Source organism: Lottia gigantea (genome assembly GCF_000327385.1).
Source record: "Lottia gigantea unplaced genomic scaffold LOTGIsca_46, whole genome shotgun sequence".
Lineage (NCBI taxonomy): Eukaryota > Metazoa > Mollusca > Gastropoda > Lottiidae > Lottia > Lottia gigantea.
The window spans coordinates 1,205,714-1,225,577 of NW_008709614.1; the positions used below are offsets into that span (position 1 = coordinate 1,205,714).

General features: G+C 34.5%; 2 protein-coding genes across 2 annotated transcripts; one reads left to right on the top strand and one right to left on the bottom strand.

Annotated features, from left to right (window-relative positions):
• Positions 1 to 3,760: 3,760 nt before the first annotated feature.
• On the top strand, positions 3,761 to 11,541 carry LOTGIDRAFT_204287 (hypothetical protein). Its single transcript, XM_009061163.1, has 3 exons — positions 3,761 to 3,810; positions 9,082 to 9,285; positions 9,720 to 11,541. Exons 2-3 carry the CDS (start codon positions 9,082 to 9,084, stop codon positions 11,055 to 11,057), a joined length of 1,542 nt encoding a protein of 513 aa, XP_009059411.1. The 5' UTR covers positions 3,761 to 3,810; the 3' UTR covers positions 11,058 to 11,541.
• A 2,877-nt stretch (positions 11,542 to 14,418) lies between these two features.
• On the bottom strand, positions 14,419 to 17,560 carry LOTGIDRAFT_124230 (hypothetical protein; the record flags this gene model as incomplete). The annotated part of the gene is made up of 9 exons (XM_009061164.1): positions 14,419 to 14,529; positions 14,848 to 14,966; positions 15,195 to 15,300; positions 15,566 to 15,718; positions 15,942 to 16,059; positions 16,428 to 16,601; positions 16,903 to 16,953; positions 17,070 to 17,213; positions 17,475 to 17,560. 9 exons carry the CDS (start codon positions 17,558 to 17,560, stop codon positions 14,419 to 14,421), a joined length of 1,062 nt encoding a protein of 353 aa, XP_009059412.1.
• Positions 17,561 to 19,864: the final 2,304 nt, after the last annotated feature.

Genomic DNA, 19,864 nt, shown 5'->3' on the forward strand with positions numbered 1-19,864 from the left:
TTGCTTCCACAACCAGACATTCTCGTCATTAATTTTTGTAGAGAATTTTCAGTGGCAATTTTTCATTTTTGATTATCCTGTCTCAAAGTTCAATTGTGTTGATTTCAAAATAGTCAATCTAAAGCGACAAACGCTTTCTGATCGCGAATGAAAATAATTTGCATATGCAACCTACACCACTTTGAAATTTGTCAATAATTGGGCTGAAATGACTCGCAAGAGAGTTAACCACAAAAGATGTACAAGCCATCATTATTTAACCAATATATAAACAAAACTATAAGTAGGCAAAAAAAAAAGAAGAACACCATCAATGATACACTAATCTCCTCTCAACATCCTCAACGCCCCCACACTCACACAACAACAAGCATACATAAAGCAAAGGCCGACATCCACAACTCGCCAAGACAAAAATGACAAACGAAGCACGACAATGCAATCAACAATCAGCCAGAGCACAAGGAACACAATAGCTCATGCACCATGCTCCTACCGCCCGCCAACTACACTGCAGCATCAACTACAGCATGCCATCTTCCGCCGCCAATCCCAGCGAACTACAGACGCCAGCCTCCACCACACATAGAACCCGAAGTCACAAACTTTCCAGAAAGCTAAGCTACAAAGCGAGTGAGCAATAAGGTTTTCAACGCTGGTGAATAAAATACGACTAACGATTTCGACTTATTGTGACGACTTCGGGGCTAAATACATACATAAGATGGACAAGTGTTTGACCACAAGATGTAAAGTAATCGAAATACATATATATTCATATGAAGAAAAAAAAGAAAAAAGAAACGCTACCCATTCGTAAGCTCAAATTTCAAGTTCAAAATTATTTTTTCGAATTAGAAATTCAAAAATACAAAAACAAGTCGTATTTGAGCTTCCGTATCCCAACCATGGTATAATCCATTTCACGTTCTTATGAGGTAGGATTTATCCATCAAGACCAGCTTTAAAGATCCCCTGACATTAAGAGTTTTTGATTTTTCCAAATTAATCAAGTTCAGACTAAAAAGAGAATTGTAAGTGAAACAATGGTATATCTGTGGAAAAAGAGTAAGAAATTATTGAATTAGTATAAACAATCGTATCATTCAGGATATTGAACGATAACTGTTAAAGTAAAAATAACTATTAGTATGTATTCTTCAACTTATGAAAGATAGTCAAGGATCATTCTTCGAAAAGTTTTAAAATCTGATGCTGATTTGTAATTATCCCTTATATCATGGTTATGGATTGCGATTACCGCACTGCAGAAAGCACCTTTTCTTTGCGGCCATCTGTCATTACGATTCCCTTTATAGAATAAATAATAAAAAATAAAGAATAAATATCTAATAACGGTTTGCTACCTAGTATTTTTTATCATCACTGTTATAGTGTAAACATGCATAGATCAAAAGGTCACTCGAGCTCTCTATATATATCAAAATATGTGTCCAACATTTGGTCTAAATTTTAAGAATTGGGCTAGCCTAACCTTTAGAAAGGTTATTGTATATTGAGTCAAAGGCATGAAGTTACTTTGAATATTAAAATAGGCCGTAGTGGTTTTTATTACATTTACTTCGATAAAAATTTATTGAGCAATAATGTATGGAAATTAGGAAGTTACTATTATTTCCACCAAAATGATTAATTCTAAACTGTGTTGCGGGCCACTTTTGAACTGCCAAAAATTTAATGTTTGTCAACGGAATTTGGATAAGATTGATGAATGTCGTTTCTTTCTTTCTTTATGGATTGACACTTAGGCAGGATTTGGTCTTGAGTATTCAAATACTTCAAATACACCGAACCTCATATTTCAAGCATTTGTTTGTATTACACATAACCTGAATAAATAATAAACTTTCATCAGACACTTCGTTCTTACATTTCTATCTGAGATTTCATATCCAATTCCAAAGGGAATCACGATTGGAATTTCTAGGTATCAAGTAATCTAAAATTTGAAATGCATGATTATGTTCACAGTCTGATCTACTCTTTGATTCTAATATAGAAATAGATTCTGTAAATTATATCTAACATAAGCATATTTCACACCTATTAAGGCACGACGGATACAATAACTAACAAATGATTTTCTTATAATTTTTTTATTAGTTAGAAATCGTACACTTTTGTGGAACTTCTACAGCATTATTCCTATTAATATTTCTGTCACCTCTGTCACCAGTCTGTCCATAGATCATTGACACTGTCCCAAGAACATTCTGCTATTAATACTCGAAAGTAAAATATATGTTTTAATGTATGATAGATTTGAATGGTTGAGCTTGATTCCATTTAAAAATTCAATATCTGATATTGTGGAACAACAAATTTTGTTAATCATGAAAGTTTGTTTTAGTTTGAGCGTAATTTTTTTTATATACCCAATGATCTATTTAAAAGGATGCCATTCTTGCTTCTAGTTTTGACACCAGGTAAGACCACTGATGAACAAAGATTCATTTAAACGAAGAAGTAGTATATCTTTAATTATTTATAAAGATCAGTTGGTCTTAATAAAAAGTTGCAGACATTTTTGTGAGCAAATTTTTATCGCATCTGTCTCAATGTTTTAGAGTCATCAAAGTAGTTGCTACGGATAATTTTCTCATTTAGTTATAAACAACCTCATATGGTTCGTTGTTTCTAAAGAAACCCATCAAAATAAAAACAGAACAAACACGTTATTTAAATGACTCACATGTGTAAAACATGTTTTAATCATTCCGAAATTTGTCACAAGCTCTGTTAAATTTTTCCGGTATCACGACAAGTTACTACACCCAACAATCTCATAATTTGAAAATGTTTGTGTTAAATAAAACCATGCTGCTAACAAATATAATAACATTTACTTTGATGTCAATAAATGACATAACGGTGACAATTTCTTTTTTCGCATCTGCATTATACGATATTGATGGTCTAACCAAACGAAATGAGATATATTTGCACTAACTCGGTATCATCCATGGCTGATGTAGTGGGTGTAATTTGAACTATTTATAGAATACGGCATGATGCCATGTAAAAGGTAAAAGTCGTGAGATTCGGAAGAAGTAAATAGAACTTATTATTAGCAGGTGGTGGTTTCATTTTACCCATATTCACAAAACAAAGTCCTAACCAATATTGTTATCCGGTGGTGACGACTCTTTGTAAGCAATGTTGAAACACGAATGGAATGAAATTGATAACGTCATTATGCTAAAACTAAATATTTTTTCCGTGTTTCTACCGTCGAGTACATTTAGTGATATATGATGAAATTTGTCAAGGTAAATCATACATTTTGATGTAATTCATGTATTCGTCTATACAAAGGTCTTTGCTCACAACGCAAATAGTCGACGACTATATCACCACCTGAAAGACCGCTAAGCACACGAGCAGCTGGCGACAACAAACTGAGTTTTTCTTCCTCTTATGTTTTCTGTATCAAGTGATCGGCCAAAAAGTCTTAAATGCCGCCAATTGTCCCAGTTTCTGTCAGTTGCAAAGTCGACCCGACCCGACCCGACTTCCAACTTAAAGTCTATATTATTAGTTCAAATCAAGAAATTCCTGTTTAAATGATTACATTATGAAGCATATATCAAAGACAATACCTCAATTTATCATTTCTCAATGCATGATCATTCCATTAACTTGGAAATTGGAATAACCTGGCCGTCGAAGATGGATATCGTATATGGTGAAACCGGTGTACTTTGAATGGTGACTTACTACGAATAAACAGTTTAGTGGCGCGTTTTCTCCTGTACTCTACTGGATTGTAGGGGTCATTCAAAAGCGAAGGTGAGTTTTGTTTCGGCATATGAAATTGCAATGCTAATACTTTGCTAAGTATGTTTTGCTGTGAATATTGTAGAATTAGGCATATTTAGTTGTTTAGTACAGTTGACATAGTGTGTATACAACTTCTATAAACTCAAGCTATAATTATTCTTTCATTTAAAGCTATTAGAGCAATTATTTGTTATATCTAAAAAGTCAATAAATATCCTTTAATTAATAATACAATTTACTAATGAATCTTATCGTTCTTGACAGAGAAAATATTATTAAGGATTTCTTAAACTGATATGATTTTATTCCATGTTTTTTTGTTTTGTTTTGTTTTTTTTTTTATCATAATCTATAATTTTGACAATGACCACGAAGAAGTCGACAGGGTCCAATATGAAAAAAAAAATCCACTAGATATAAATGTGCCTATATTGCATATGAAACGTAAAATGTGGTAATTTTTCTACAATGCGTTTACATGCTATGTGTTTTGTACCAAGCTTTATTTGAATAAATCTTCTTCATTTGTTCTAAATCAAATTCAAATATTTCTACACGCTTTTGGATGTCTGTATCATCTAACAATTGAAAACCGAATTATTGGCCGTCCCTTCGCCCAGACATCCGTTTGGCTTTTTTATAATCTATAGTTTCAAATGATTTTGTCGTGCATTATCTAAATTACTAACTTAATATGACGCTTTGTTCAAGAATTCTAGAATTAAACTGATGAGATGGAACCTTTAGGTCATAATTATTATGATTGCAGGTAGAACCCATTTGTATGTGTAACTATAGTGTACGGTAAAGGGTAAAATTACTGTGTCAATTATAGTGGTTAAAATGACTAAATGACCACACCTACTTATTTATAGTAACCACATGATATGTAAATATAAAACAGTGCCAATATTTTCTCCATTATCATAACAATATCAAATCTCAAAGTGGCAATAAAAATAATCTCAATTCTTTCTCATACACCATATTGTAATTTTTGTTTTTTTTTATCTTTGAAGCCATGATATCAGTTGCCAATGATTATGATGCAACGAACTGGTACATAGGGCCTACTGTTAGACTATTTTTGTGGTTGACTCAGGAATAGTTAGTGCCAAACTGCCACTAGTCTGACCTATTCCCCTTTTTAGAAGCAAAGAGGACAACACTTAAAATTATCTATATCAATAGTAAACAATCTATTACGAACTCCGTCTTACACCTTGACAGCAATAGTCCCTGTCTTGTAATACGGAAGTTCGTAAATGGAGCGATTTGTTTAGATTGTACGTTAGCGAATACAGTCAATCAGAAAGTGGGTACACAATAATAAGCCATAATTACAGTCTGTTTGTCGAGGGCTACGATTGGCTGTATTCGCTGGTATACAATCCAACCAAATCACTGCATTCCTTTAAAAAAAGAAAGGTGGTTATTGCACTCATGGTAAAAGACGAAATTCTTACAAGCTTGATATTGTAAGCTAAAATCGAAATTTTTTCAGTTGTTCCATGTCAGAGATGCAGATAGAAGAGTCTGACATGGGAAACCGTCTAGTTCAAGCAATGAGACAATACATCGCGGCCCCATTGACTACACAGTGAAACAAGATTGTAAATTCCACGGTCCTCATAGTCCTCATTGAACGATGAATGACGTTGCCCCACTCTATTTGCTCAATTAGGTGCAGAAAGAAAAGATGTAAAATGCCATTTCATTTCTCGTTCGTAGTAAGCCTATCGTTGCTTGTTATTTAATACAACAATAACAAAAAAAATTCGATTACATCATGTTGAAACGGTAAAAACTCAAATTAGTACTTACGCTAAAAAAATGTTGTGTTTGCAATTAGTTATATAATAATAATATATAAATATCTAATTACTCCTATAGCTTTTGAGTAATAATAATTGTTGACCTTTACAAAATCTGTACTAGTATTATATTCAAATCGTGCGCCATACTCGAGTTAGTGTAGTGATGATTTATTAATATATTCAGATACCTGCGGGCTACATCATTCCCTACAATTTTATATATTGCAGCAATTTAGTAATTCAATTCTGATCAGAGCTACTCTTTTAGATGTATGGAAAAGACAGTTTCGAACAAATCTATAAGTCATAAAATTTATTTAGACACATGAGTGAAGATTTTATTATTAGTATTTAAGCATGTAGACAATGTCCCCTCGCCTAAAGAAATCGTGTCTTCACCACGACAAGCGATAACAAACTTCGTCCCGAACCGTGACTAGTAGCGACCTTTCTTGTATACGGATTGCAGCGATTGGATTGGACTGTTCGCAAACGAATACAGCCAATCACAGCTCTTGACACAAAAACTGTCAGCATTATGGCTGAGTGATCACAGATTTTTTGAAGAGCCCTCTGATTGCTAGCGTAGAATCCAATAAAATCGTCACATTTTACAAACTTCTGTGATATCGGAAAGGTGGCTATTGTAGTCGTAGTTGAAGTTCGTAATAATTTGATATTGTGAAGATGAGAAATCGTGACAGTGAAACAAACAACAAAACATTATAATTGCATTGTCGCGTAATTTTCAAGTAAAATAAAAGCATTGGTACCGTTGACGTTGGTTACCTTCCCACACACGAGAAAATCACACATATACTTGAATATACAGTTTGTGAGATTTAGAAACAAGTTAGAAAAAATACCGAAATGCCCCATTTATTGAAATTTATACCATATAATATATCTACCATAACAACTGTTATTTGACCAACAATAAATATACTTTCGATAATAAAACTTAATGTATCGTACAGACATTTGGCATGAAATTGAAGCAATTTATGACAGAAGACAGATTGAGTCGCCAAGAATCTGAAATAAATACAGGAATTGGCACCAAGTATCAAAACATGTTATTTACAGAGAAAGCAAAGTATTGCATGTAGTTTAACATAATGGTATACAGACAATCAAGATCTAATCACCTACTGTGTAGAACGAGATATAGTATGGCAAATCGTTGGACGTTGTTGCTGGCTTTGAATATTGTCAATAAATCTTATAAGCTTAACCCAATGAAATTAAATTTGCCTCAAGCGAAGTTGCACAATTACAAACCTACAAGCCCAATAAAGGACCTTAGCACCAAATGGTATGCCATTTTGCTGTTATGATTAAAAATTTGGATCTGTGATATGGGCTAAATGCCGTAGACTGAATGTTTAAGAGTTCAGAAATTGGCAACAGGACAAAACAACAGTACATTTTTCACAACACATTAATTTCTGCACCTTACGACCTTTGCGAACTCTTTTTCATGAGCTGAAAATTCAAATGTCAAAGGTGGAAGAAAGAATCCCCATAAACAATGACTCATAAACCTACTGCTTTTGTTATCCTCGCAATATGTTGGGTTCAAGTACATTTTCTTTAAAAGAAAGTAATAGATAAGAATGCCTTTTTTATTCACTTAGATATTTGATACCCATTGTCATAATCAGAATGGGAACATTTGTTGGTGTATTACGGTATCACTATACAAAACGAATAATTGTGATGCTTTTTTTTATTGTTTTATTATTTAATCGGTTATGAAAAAAAACATTTTCATAATACATTCTACAGATGGACTCTATAGGCAATTTTAGAAACATCAACTTTTAAGATCTAGATTTTGGAGCACCAACATTTAGGATTTCATATCTGAAGACAGAATTAGGAAAATTAAATTTTAGGATTTCAGCTCTAAAGGTTTTTTAAAAACACAAACATTTAAAAAAGGCAATTTTTTGAACATCCACGTTTAGGATTTCATGTCTGAAGTCAGTATCTAGACACAGTTTTAGAAACATCGACTTTTTAAGATTTCAGACATCCATTAATGATATTTCAGATATAAAGGAAGTTTTATCAACATCAACTGTTAAAATTTCAGATCTAAAGACAGTTTTTGAAACATCAACATTACTATTGGTTGACTCTCACCGAGTGATGAGAAAAACATTTTTATTTCACTTTACATTCATAATAATTTACTAAAAAGCAAAAGAAACGTCACTTGGATGTATAATATATATTTCTGTATATTCGAATGCTAATAATGTAAAGTCATTGGAGAAAATCGGTGTTTGACACTCATCAAAATTAACAGTATAAACAATGTTTTTGCAAATTGTGAACTTGGAGAAAGTCAGTATCAGTATCAGAGAGCAGGCCAAAGCATGACCTGAATTTTATACTGCTGGTGACTCAGGCAGTGTGGGGTCGAGCATTGTCCGGTATCGGTGTAGTTACGTTGACGAGCAAAAAAGCCAAAATGTGGGGTCTGAGGACTTGCTTAATATAGCGCAGAGCTGTGATTCCATTACCCCTACCTGGACCAATATTCTGAAACACCACAGGCCCCACTCTCTGGTTCAGTCCAACTTCAACCCAAACCATGATGCTTGGACCGCCCCACGAGTCACGTTCTATGACAAAAACATCAGCATAACGTTGGCCAGACCCTGACTTCCATCCACCATGGAAACACAGTAATGACTTTCAATTGTTGAATTCTGATGCTGCCTAGCCCATTGCAGTCAGCGGGTCCACGGGCAGGACGGTGGCAGGAGATGTTGTTGGCAGTGAGGCGACGTCGGATTGTACGATCACTAATTGCACATTGGTGGTTGCCAATGGTCTGCCGAGCTGTTTCAGTGGTTATTCGGAATAGGTTCTGCAGATGTTGGCGTATCATGTACCGATCTTGTCTGTGTGTGGTAACTCTTGGACGACCACTACACAGACGGTCGTTGGTGGTGTTGTAGCGATGTTACAAACGATGTATCGTTCTGACGTTGACATTGAATGCATTTACAACAACCTGTGCACCCTGTCCTGCTTGCAGTCCTACGATCGCATGTTGTCTCTCATTTCCTGATAATCTTGGCATGGCTGATAATTCGAAATGACGAATGTAATCCTGATACTTTTGATTGTATTTTATACCCATACGATATACATGTGCATCATGATTTTGAAGAGACTTTTCATCAACTGGATCCCATTTTACTTTGAAGACTGCGTTTGTGCAAATCACTCCATTTTAAACACAAATGTAAACTGAACTTTAAGGCAATAGGACCAGAAAAATGTTAAATCTAAATTAGTTGACTTAAAAAAACACGGCAGAACCAGAGTCAGTTAATTTTTTCCAGTATTTTTAGAAGTGACGTTTCTATATACTGAAAGGCCAAAGAAACGTCACTTCTAAAAAAAAATATATATATATGTATATATTTGCTACTTTTCATTTCAGATGTTGTCTTCCGGTTTGTTGACTATCATTCTGGTATCACTGGTTGTGAGTGAACAAAGACAAGCCTTTAAAGCGGCTGTGTACGAACATGATGTCATTCTACCTGAACCAAGAGCAACTGAGTTTTCCCGTCAAGAGGCAATTGCTATTACAATGAAGAACCTGGTCGTCTTTAACCAACAAGCAATGGTGGCAGCTCAAGAGGTACTACAACAAATTTTATTGTAATTATACCATGAACTATTTTGTAGTCAATATTTATCTAACTCTTGAATCTTTAGTTATTATTCCCCTGTCATGTAATTGACTTGAAATAACCCGGATGTAAATATAAAGTCAAAGTGAACCGTCTTGATGTTGGAATGTATTTCTTTTGGCAACGACACAGTGGCCTTGACATTATCTTAAATATAACTTCATGTTATTGCAATAATCTAGAGTGTAATAAATTGCAGTTTCAATGAAAAGAAAGAAAATACAACTTCCCTTATGAACAATAATTAAATATATTTAAGTATATCTAATACAAGTTTATAGCACTTTCACAATAATACTGCTAGTGTTGAGGGATCTTAAATTTATGATAGATTCTAATAAATGTAATCATGGTTAATGTTAATCGTTTCTGGTTATTACAGAGTGTCGAAATAATGGTGTTCCCCCAAGGTGGTTTATATGGAATGGGCTTTGACCGACGCAACATCACACCATTTCTAGAAGCAGTACCCATGGTTACTAAAGACCTTTGGAATCCTTGTACCCAGTCCACGAAGCATGCCAGTACAAAAATACAGTTTGAATTGAGTTGTATAGCTCGTAACAACTCTTTGTTTGTGGTTGCCAATCTAGCTAGTAAAGCAATGTGTGATGGAGAAGATGATGACTATAAAGATGAGAACTGCCCAGAAGATGGTTTCTATATATACAATACTGTTGTTGTCTTCGATAACAATGGAAACCTAATTGCCAAATACAACCAATTTAACATTCCGCACAACTCTGTATTCGATTATCCGCATATGTCTGAAATGGTAACTTTCGACACACCGTTTGGAATTTTCGGTGTATTGATGTGCAATGATTTGAACCAGTTTGATCCTGCAGTCAGAATGATTGAAGAAATGGGGATCTCTAATTTCGTCTGCTCTGGTTCATCAAGTGATAATCCACCATCTTATGTCACTATTAGAGAACAAGCTGGTTTCGCACGAGGATATGGGGTGAATCTTTTAGCGGCCAATGTCCATAAGCCACTAATGAATAAAGTAGGCAGTGGTATATTCACTCCTGACCGACAAACAAGGTTCTACTATGATAACCGCCAGGGAAGCGATGGTCGATTGGTTATTGCAACCGCCAGAACCCTGCGAAAACCATTACGTCACAATATACCGGAGTATACAACTAAGTTGCAGTCTAAAGGTCCCAGTCCTGATACTTTTGTAACGAAGGTGAACGGCATACCTTATACAATGTCCCGACTTGATAAACCTCAAGGGACATTCAAACTATGCCACAGTGAAATATGTTGCGAATTAGAATACAAAATTAGTTTACGAGGTGGAGATGAATATGTCTTTGCTATTCAAAATGGGTATATACATGGTGGAAACAAATATCTTTTCTCACAATCCTGCATCATCATCCGTTGTGTCAACTCGACGGAAGAGGAATGTGGTATTCCTCAAAATTCAGCTCACTCATATTTCACACATCTTCGTATCAAGGGATATTTTAGTACCAAGCATGTCTACCCACAATTCCTAGTGAATAACCGCGGCCAGTTGGATGTCGCTCCTGTTAGATTTCATTATAGCGATGGTGTATTGTGGAGTCGGCAAGTAACATTCCCACTCGAGTCTGCTGGGTTCATTGGTAGAATATTTTCTCGTGATGGAGTCAATAGCGCTTCAAGCGCATCCTTTTCATTGTTTTTATTATTTGTAAGTTTGTGTTCCCTTTTATTTATTATGTAGACATGCAGTGTGCATATTTTTTTACTTGGTGTTTTGATATTAGTTGTTTACTCGTGGTAATTACTCGTGTCAGGATGTACTCAGTGGTGATATGACGAACTTTACCTAAACTTCCGACTCCAAATGAGTTTAATTTCCTGGATCTCTTTCTTTCCTTCTTACTAAACTACCTGCACTGATAGGGCAGCATCTTTCACTCATTTATGGACAGTTAACATGTTTTACACATCCATCAATCGAGTCAAGCAGGCTCTTCTGCATGTACTTCCGGTTATAATCGATTCCTTCTCACGGCTTGTGTAAATAATGCCTAATGATTGTGGTCGTAGGTTATTTGTTATTACGGATGTCCTTGAACAGATTTTCTTTATGACTAACCATTGCAAATCAGTATGATATATAGACTATTCTTTAATTTGTTAAATCTTAAATTGAATTGAAAAATTATGAATGAATAAATTTGTTTTCAGTTAATTGATGCTATAACACACGTTTGGGTTTTTTTTATTTGTTTGTTTTTTAAAACGTTATTCATATACTCCTATGCCCATACAATGAATCTATTATAAGCACTGTAGAGTCTCCACCATAAAAATGTATTTGTCTTTCACAAGATAGGTGTAGAAGTGATAATTATGGATATTTGGGATCGGAATTCGACACTCCATATGTCTAGTTGGCATTAACCTAGGTCAAATCTAATGACTAAATACATCCCCAAGATTTGCCTACAAAATCATAGCTCAGAAAGGTATTCATCGGGGGAAGAGAACAATAGGTCGCAATGGCTTAAAATCAAATTTCTTATGAAACCCAAATAATAAATGTCAAATTTGGTCCCTTCAACAGACAAACTGTCAAAATTTAACGCGAACCGCAAAACGAAACCTGAAGTCCTACACAACATATTTGCAATACATTGGTAGCAGCTAATGAACTTTTCGCCACATGAGGAAGTATATTACCAATCATAAGTGAGTAAATATTTCATAATGACAAGTGGTATTTGGAGTTTAGAAGAGTAGGCATACCCATCATACTTCCCATACATAACAGAAACGCCGAAAAAAAGTTCAAGGAAGGGAACTGATGAAACTATTGTACTATAAATTTAAAATTCAAGGGAAGTAACTGATGACACTATTGTAATATAAGTTTAATAGTTCAAGGGAAGTAACTGATGACACTATTGTAATATAATTTTAATAGTTCAAGGGAGGTAACTGATTAAACTATTGTACTATAATTTTAATTGTTCAAGGGATGGCAAAGAGCATAGAACAAGGAAGGTAACTGATCACAAAAGTAGTATAATGATTAGAAAATGTGTTACAAACTCATGCAACAATGAGGAAGCAAGTGATATTTTGCGTCTGGCCTAAAACGTGCTTATATATCATCTGTAGATCACGTTCGAGGAAGTCAATGAGACATTGCCAAGTTCAAGGAACGACAAATAATGTTGTTTCAAAGTTGTGTTCAGTGGGAGCTACTAATATAAGGATTGCCAGCCAGTAGAGAGTCTACCGATGTTATCATTGAATTTTTTGTTAAATGAAGACATCTAGAATTTCAGTGGAATTGATGGTTGCTCAGTGATTTAGACGGACCTGAGTTAAATCCTGACATTGGGAGGCCTACCTATGGATTTATCAGCCCATTAAAAATAGGGATGAGATGGAAGGCACCTGATGTTCACATTTCACAATAAAACGATGACGTTTGTGCTACAAGACAAACTTTCCCTCATTGCAAAGTCTTTTATTAGCCAAAACTGGAGAAGAAAAGTAGACTTAAATCGATAAGTCAGTTCAAGATTCGTGAAACTGAGGAGCCTATTAATTTTGCATGTAAAGGGAAGTAATAAGTGCATGAAATGAAAGACTAAAATAATACATTTTCCACTAAAGCTAGTTTCAAAAGGCCAACATTTTAAAATAAGGAGTAAGCCCATGTATAGCATAAGGGGTTGTAAGGTGAGCGTATTATGTAAATGCAACGCCGCATTGATAATGTTTTCATGATTTTGTATTATGCCCTATAGACATTTTTTTATTGAAAAACTTAAATATATTATTGTAAAAAAAAAATAGGAGCAGATATTGCATTCCGACACCAACTATAGTCAAAGAACTCCATCTTATAAATAAATAAGGAAAACAATTTATATTTTATTAACAAATTCTATAAAGATAGCTTGCCAGGAAGGTAATATACGCCCACTACCAGCTGTCAGAAATGATAACAAAGTGTGTAGTGGTTTAATATGTGAAACCAATCATCCGATCGTTACTAATTTCTAAGGTCTCATACCAAGTCTCATCAAGATCGGATAAAAAATGTAGTGTATCAGGCCAAAATTCGACACATTGAATTAATTCAAGGTCAATAACTAAAAAAAAATCATCCAATTATTACCATTTTTATGATTTATATTGATGAGATCTTGGTCAAGTTTGAATTTGACGATTTTTCAATGAACGGTTTTTGAAATTGTATCTCTGACTAAGATAAAATGCTTCAAAATTTGTTTATAAACATAATAGAGACTGATTTCATGTGATTTTTATGATGAATGAAATGAAATGAATGGAGTTTTAGGTCCTTTTATTGATATTGATGAGACTTCACTCTTTAGCAAATTTTTCGCCCTTGATATTAGAGCTGTGTGATTTTAATAATTAGATGAATTTGGGATATTGAAATAGATTTTAAATTGATCAATTGATCATTGAATTCAAACTATTAAAATTTCTTTAAAATTTGTACTTTAGTCAATAAAGACTGCTTTATCATTTCTGACAGCTGCCAGTGGGAGTAGGCCCTATGTTACCTTGCCTGGCAAGCTATCTTTGAACTGGAGATCTCATTTATACATGTATACCAAGTTTCATCGAGACTAAAAACTGCACCCTGTATCATGACTACAAGCGTTTTTACTAAGTCAAGCGCAATAACTTCAAAACCATTCATGCGATTATGACTAAATTCAAACTTGACTGAGATCTCATCAATATATACATGCATACCAAGTTCCATCAAGATCAGATTAAAGCTGTAGACTCTATCGTGCATACAAGAAATGTGGACGGACCGACGGACCATGTGGTCTTATAAAAACGTATTGAGCAATATAAATATAAAACATCTACGATATATCATTTTTATCTTTAATTTACAGTTTTAACTGGAGGGAGAAAAATTTAACTTTGCAGTCTTCTCTTTGTCTTTATTTCTATCTATTGACCATATAAAATTATCATAAAAAAATAATAACATCAATACAAATATTAACTCTTCATGGATGGTTGGTGAACTGAGATATAAATATATAAGGTATATCTACACGGCCCATGTTAGTTTAAACCTTCACTACTGCTTTACCAATATTACCACCACTAAATAAGGAGAAAAACGCTTCTGGCATCTTGTCGAAACCCTCTGTTACAGTTTCTCGAAATTTCAATTTTCCCTGCAATTAATGATTTATTGGATATCTTAGCATATAAATTGTAAATGGGAGAGGTTCACTCTGTTCTGACTACATATCTTCATTGTTAAGTGCAATACAAAAATCTGTATGACATAATCTAACAGTATCCATATGTTTCAAAATTCGTTGTTAAATCAAACGTTCTATGAGTTATCGACGATTATAATACTTGCTGTAGCAACAAAACAATATTGCAAATTATAGGGAATTGAGTCCCTAAAGTCCTATACAAATCTAAGTTTACGACTTTGTCGAAATCCAGAATGTGTAAGTATAAATTGTTAAGTTAGATGTTACCTGTTGTATCCAGAGTAACATTTCAGGGAAAGCTTCATTCCACCTATTTAAAACATCAGTTACAATAAAACCATACACTGTTAATTTCTTCTGTAGAATAAACATAAACGGATTGGGCACTGAAAATATATGAGAAGTAAATAAATACATTGTTGTTCAAATTTAATTATTCTATGTATGAAAGTTTGGCAAAAAACATTATCAACAAAATAAAACTCGCAAGGACTGCACAGAAACGATACGTTAACCATTTTCAATGCATCATTGATGTTTCCAGTTGGTAATGGATAATAATAGGGGCAAGGGCATCGCACGACCACATTCTTTAAGTTACATCGGCTACTTACTTAACATTGGACTTCCATCATGATATGTAGAAATAGCTCCACAAACCAGTACTCTACCGAAAGTGTTCATGTATGGTAAGGCATCAACTGTAAATTGACCACCAACCTAAATTTAATCGGAAGGCATATATGTTGATGTGGCTTTCTAAATAACTTGTAGTCCGAAACATGTGCCTCCAGACTTCGATAGCTATTTTAACAGTAACAGAGGTTACTTCTATGTACCATTGACTGTATATGAAGTGAATTTTATGCTCCGTTATATATGGATTGGGTAAAGTTTTATTCATTGCTAATCATTGAAATGACTGACTTATCATTTGCTGAGACATTCAGACGAGGTTATTTTCAGACTTCCATTATAAACTTACATTATCAAAATAGATATCAACTCCTTTAGGAGCTGACTTATTTAGGGCTGTTTTCACGTCTGTTTCTTTATAATTAAAAACATGATCGAAACCTAATGATGTTAACCAATCACATTTCTCTTTACTTCCGGCAAAACCAATTACCGTACAACCCTGAAAATAACTACGTATTGTAAACAATACATTTATTATGTGTTTCGGTATAAAGGTAACACTGTCTCGCTATCAACCTAATTGACTGGTGTCACACATTAAAACGACCGTGTTCTTGATAAGTACGCATGCAGATAACGTCAATGTAAACTAAATGTAAATTGACATGATGTTTACCATCAATATTTAAAGTAAGTTTTACAGATATTTTAAAGAATCAAACCTTTATCTTGGCTAACTGCCCTACAACACTACCAACTGCACCAGCTGCACCATTGACCAGTACAGTCTCTCCAATTTTAGGTTTACATGTATCAATAAATCCAAAGTAAGCTGTCATCCTAAAAAGCGTTTATACATAATAATTTTGTTTCATGCTTAAGGTGACAAAACACATCCAATGGTGCTACAAGCTGTGGATATAGACAAAGATATAGTCGTATTAATGTAACCCATCACTTACCGTGAGACAACCAATATCAATTTTCTTGTCTCGACATCACGAACTTATGGACAGGTGTCTAGAAACAGGTTCTGTTCTTTTTTCTTTGATCTTTCTACAGACACGTTCGTATAAAGGTTGGTGCATTGTGGTAGACATATTTACAGGATTATCCATTGTGAATCACCTAGCATCAATTCTCTGGCCAGACCCCTTTGTGCATTGTGTCAAAAAAGAACATGTCTGCGCATGATAGTAAATACTTACCCAGGCATGCCCATTACACCAAGACCTGCTGATAATGGCAAATCACCAAGAGGTGGTAGGTGTCTTACTTCGTATGGGCTATGTTTATCACTAACTATTGCGTGAGTGCGCCATCCAGCATTCACGAACACTTTTTGTCCTTCTTTGTAACTAGTGTTGGCACTTTTTAGAACTCTGAAAACGTAGAACTACATTCAATATCAGTTATCAGGGATACTTTGAAGGAGTTCATTAGGCACCCTCGGTTTCTAAAAGTTACAGAGGTCTACTGACACTTGCATAGTTGACAGTTTGAGGTGGTTTGTGTTAATAGAACTGTTTAACTTTTGGACGTTCATATCTTTTTGAAAGAAGTTTACGAGTTGAGAACATCTGCGCTAAACAGTGGTTTAGCGAGAACTTTTTTCAGGAAGAGGGGGGTGGGGGGCATAGCCATTGAAATGCCAAAATTAAGCCACTGGTACTTAATACTTACTTTCCAACACCAGAACCAATCATTGGTTTACCAGTTTCTTTTTTATAAACCCTGGAAATACATGTAATAGTGCTTGTTTTATGATGTTCAGAATAGTCTATACTTATTGGTTGGTTATTTTAGAAAAATGGTTTTAGAGCATGAGTTAATATAATGTCAATGAATACCTCATATAAGGATCTACGCTGAGATATTCTGCCTCTACCAAGACCTCTGAAAAATAGAATTGTGTATTATATTCATAACCTGATTCTGAACAATACTGAAAATAGACCAAAAGCTTCCATTCGAGACTACCTATAGATGGTATACTACAGGACTTATCTTCACCCAATAGACTGTCTCTTGTTTTGTGAATCGTAAAAATACTCTGTGAATCTTGACTTTACTTTCAATGGTTATATTTGTCGAACTTTCTAGTTCCAGTAAGTTTTTTTTGCGATTTGTTATCCATGTCACCGATACGTCAACATTATGTACAGATGAATTTACAACAGCTTGAGTATTACCACTATTATCAGAAATAAATAAAGCAAAGATGTAATATACCTCCATCGTCGAGTTTTCTTGACAGGTCTTCGTCTACAAGTTCAAAGTCTGATGATTTAGGTTGTCCATCAAACTGCTGCTTTAATGTCCACACTTTAGATTTCACCATTTTACCAACAATTGTCAATCAATAACTCTTGATATTTTCAGGTTAGAGAACTTCTGAAAACAAGTAAGAGGTCATTCAAAAAATACGTTACGCCTCAAAGGAGGGGGGAAAGAGTCTAGCTTTATATTACAAAGTGTTACAAAGGGGGGGGGAGAGTTAAAAAATTAACACATCAGTGTTTCAAATGACAATTCACCTTCGAGATTAGAATTATGCTAGTTATAACTCACGGAAACCAATGATCATTGGCGAAGGTTGAGCCGAATGGATTGATTAGGCTATATACGAACATCAAAATTTGTCAACGCACAATATTGATAATCACTGTTCATCTAGCTATCCCTGGGCAGAGAGCGCCCTTGGCGAGGCATAACAGGCTACATAACGGATACAAATTGGAATATGTGGCAATTGAATTATTGCTGAACAATTGTAGCATATTATAATAACTTCATGTCATCACTTATCGTACAACATTAAAGTTTATTTGACCATCAAAAATCACTTAGGCTACTTTTTTAAAGTAGATATCAACACTTTGAAATGTAGTGTCAGATCAGAAAAGAGTGATGTTTATGTGCTTATGAAAAAATGGAAAATATTCCTAGGGTGAATAAAGTCTGGTATTTTATTTTTGTCATCTAGGCCAGTGCTTCTATGGGTATCCTCTCTTGCCAACTGTGGGGGAGTGTAAAAAAAAATATTACGTAACGTTTGGCTCGTTTGCAGACGCTCGATAGAAATTTCGTCTACTATTCGTGTCCAAATAAGATGGGATTGTAGTTTGTCAGGTCGTATCATCGAATTCATCAAGTTCTTATGATGTGCTAGGCTATAAGATCTTAGTCCAGTTTTTGATGCTTGCATTTAAAAATGGATAGCAATCGTCTAGAATCTAACAAAACAAGCAACTCAGCACAAACCAAAAATATTAAGGATTTTTAATCAATGTGGAAAGGTCTGAGATCAATGGTGTGTAGAGGGAAACAATAGATATACCTTAGTCAGCTTCGAAAGAACCGATCACAAACTCAATCTGAGCAACTGTGAGGAAGAAAAGAAAAGCTAATAATAATTTGACATGTAGCCTTTGCCTTAATTAGATCCTTATTTTTATGTGTTTGTGTGTATCTTATCTTAAATACATGTAGATGGTGATTATGTAGTTTCCTGTATGATTTTGATTATTATTTTTATATGTGCAATACTTTCTATACCACAAAGTAGTCATTTTTAATAAGCAAGTAATAAGTTTGGTATGAACATTCCTCCAGTGTATATCATATGAATTCGGTAACACAAAAAATAAATAAAAATTAAGGTACATATATTCAGTTTTAGATGGTGTCCAGTTTGTTTTGTTCCAGACAAGATTTTTTCAATTGTTTTCAACAAATAATAGTGAAAATTTGATAATGAAACAAACAGATGAATCATCTAAGGGTAGGTATATATTATGAGCTGAAATCAATAAGCATATCTTTTTGCACCTATCAATAATCATGACAAAATTATCAACAATCTGGTCAACCGAAGTATCAACAATCTCGTTAACCGAATTATCAACAATCTCGTCATCCAAATTATTAACAATCTCCTCAACCGAGCTATCAACAGTCTTGTCAAACAAACAAATCAATAATATCGTCAACCGAACTATCAACAATCCCGCCAAACAATTTATCAACATGGCGTCAACCGAACTATGAACAATCTCGTCAACCAAATTATCAACAATCTTGTCAACGGAACTATCATCCATCTAGGCAACGGAATTATCAAGAATCTTGTCTATCCGTTTCTGAGACTAAAGTATTATTGGTCAAAAATAATGGCGCATCTGTCCCTTTAACAACAGTGGAATAACTCAGTCGGTAGCGAAATGGATTGCCGTCTGCTAGGCGATAAGGGGCCGTCCGTTCGAATCCTCCCTAATGTAAGAAAAATGTAGATGTCAGTGCTTCAGTAATCTCAATTCAAGCAAGCAATGGTCAGCTGCCAACTCTTCTTTTTTTAAATTCAAGATCTAAATCGGTTTGTTAAACCACCCCTAAAGAACTCTAGTGAATCTTCTGTGATTCAGACTGTGAAAAAAATTTTGACATAAGAATTGACTTTAGCTTAACGCAATTTTTCGTATCAAAATTTGCCTCTCATCGGAAACAAGTAATTAGGCTAAAAAATACTCTTGAGAAATGTATGTGCATAATCCGCAATCGCTTAAAACTGCTGATCTCGTTACGGTCGATCAATACAGATGTAGAAACTGCAGTACATGCTTCGTCATCTTCAGGAACCAAGCAT

Coding starts and splice junctions, on each gene's coding strand:
- LOTGIDRAFT_204287 (XM_009061163.1), top strand. CDS start 9,082: ATGTTGTCTTCCGGTTTGTTGACTATCATTCTGGTATCACTGGTTGTG. Junction 9,286..9,719: donor CAATGGTGGCAGCTCAAGAG/GTACTACAACAA, acceptor TGGTTATTACAG/AGTGTCGAAATAATGGTGTT.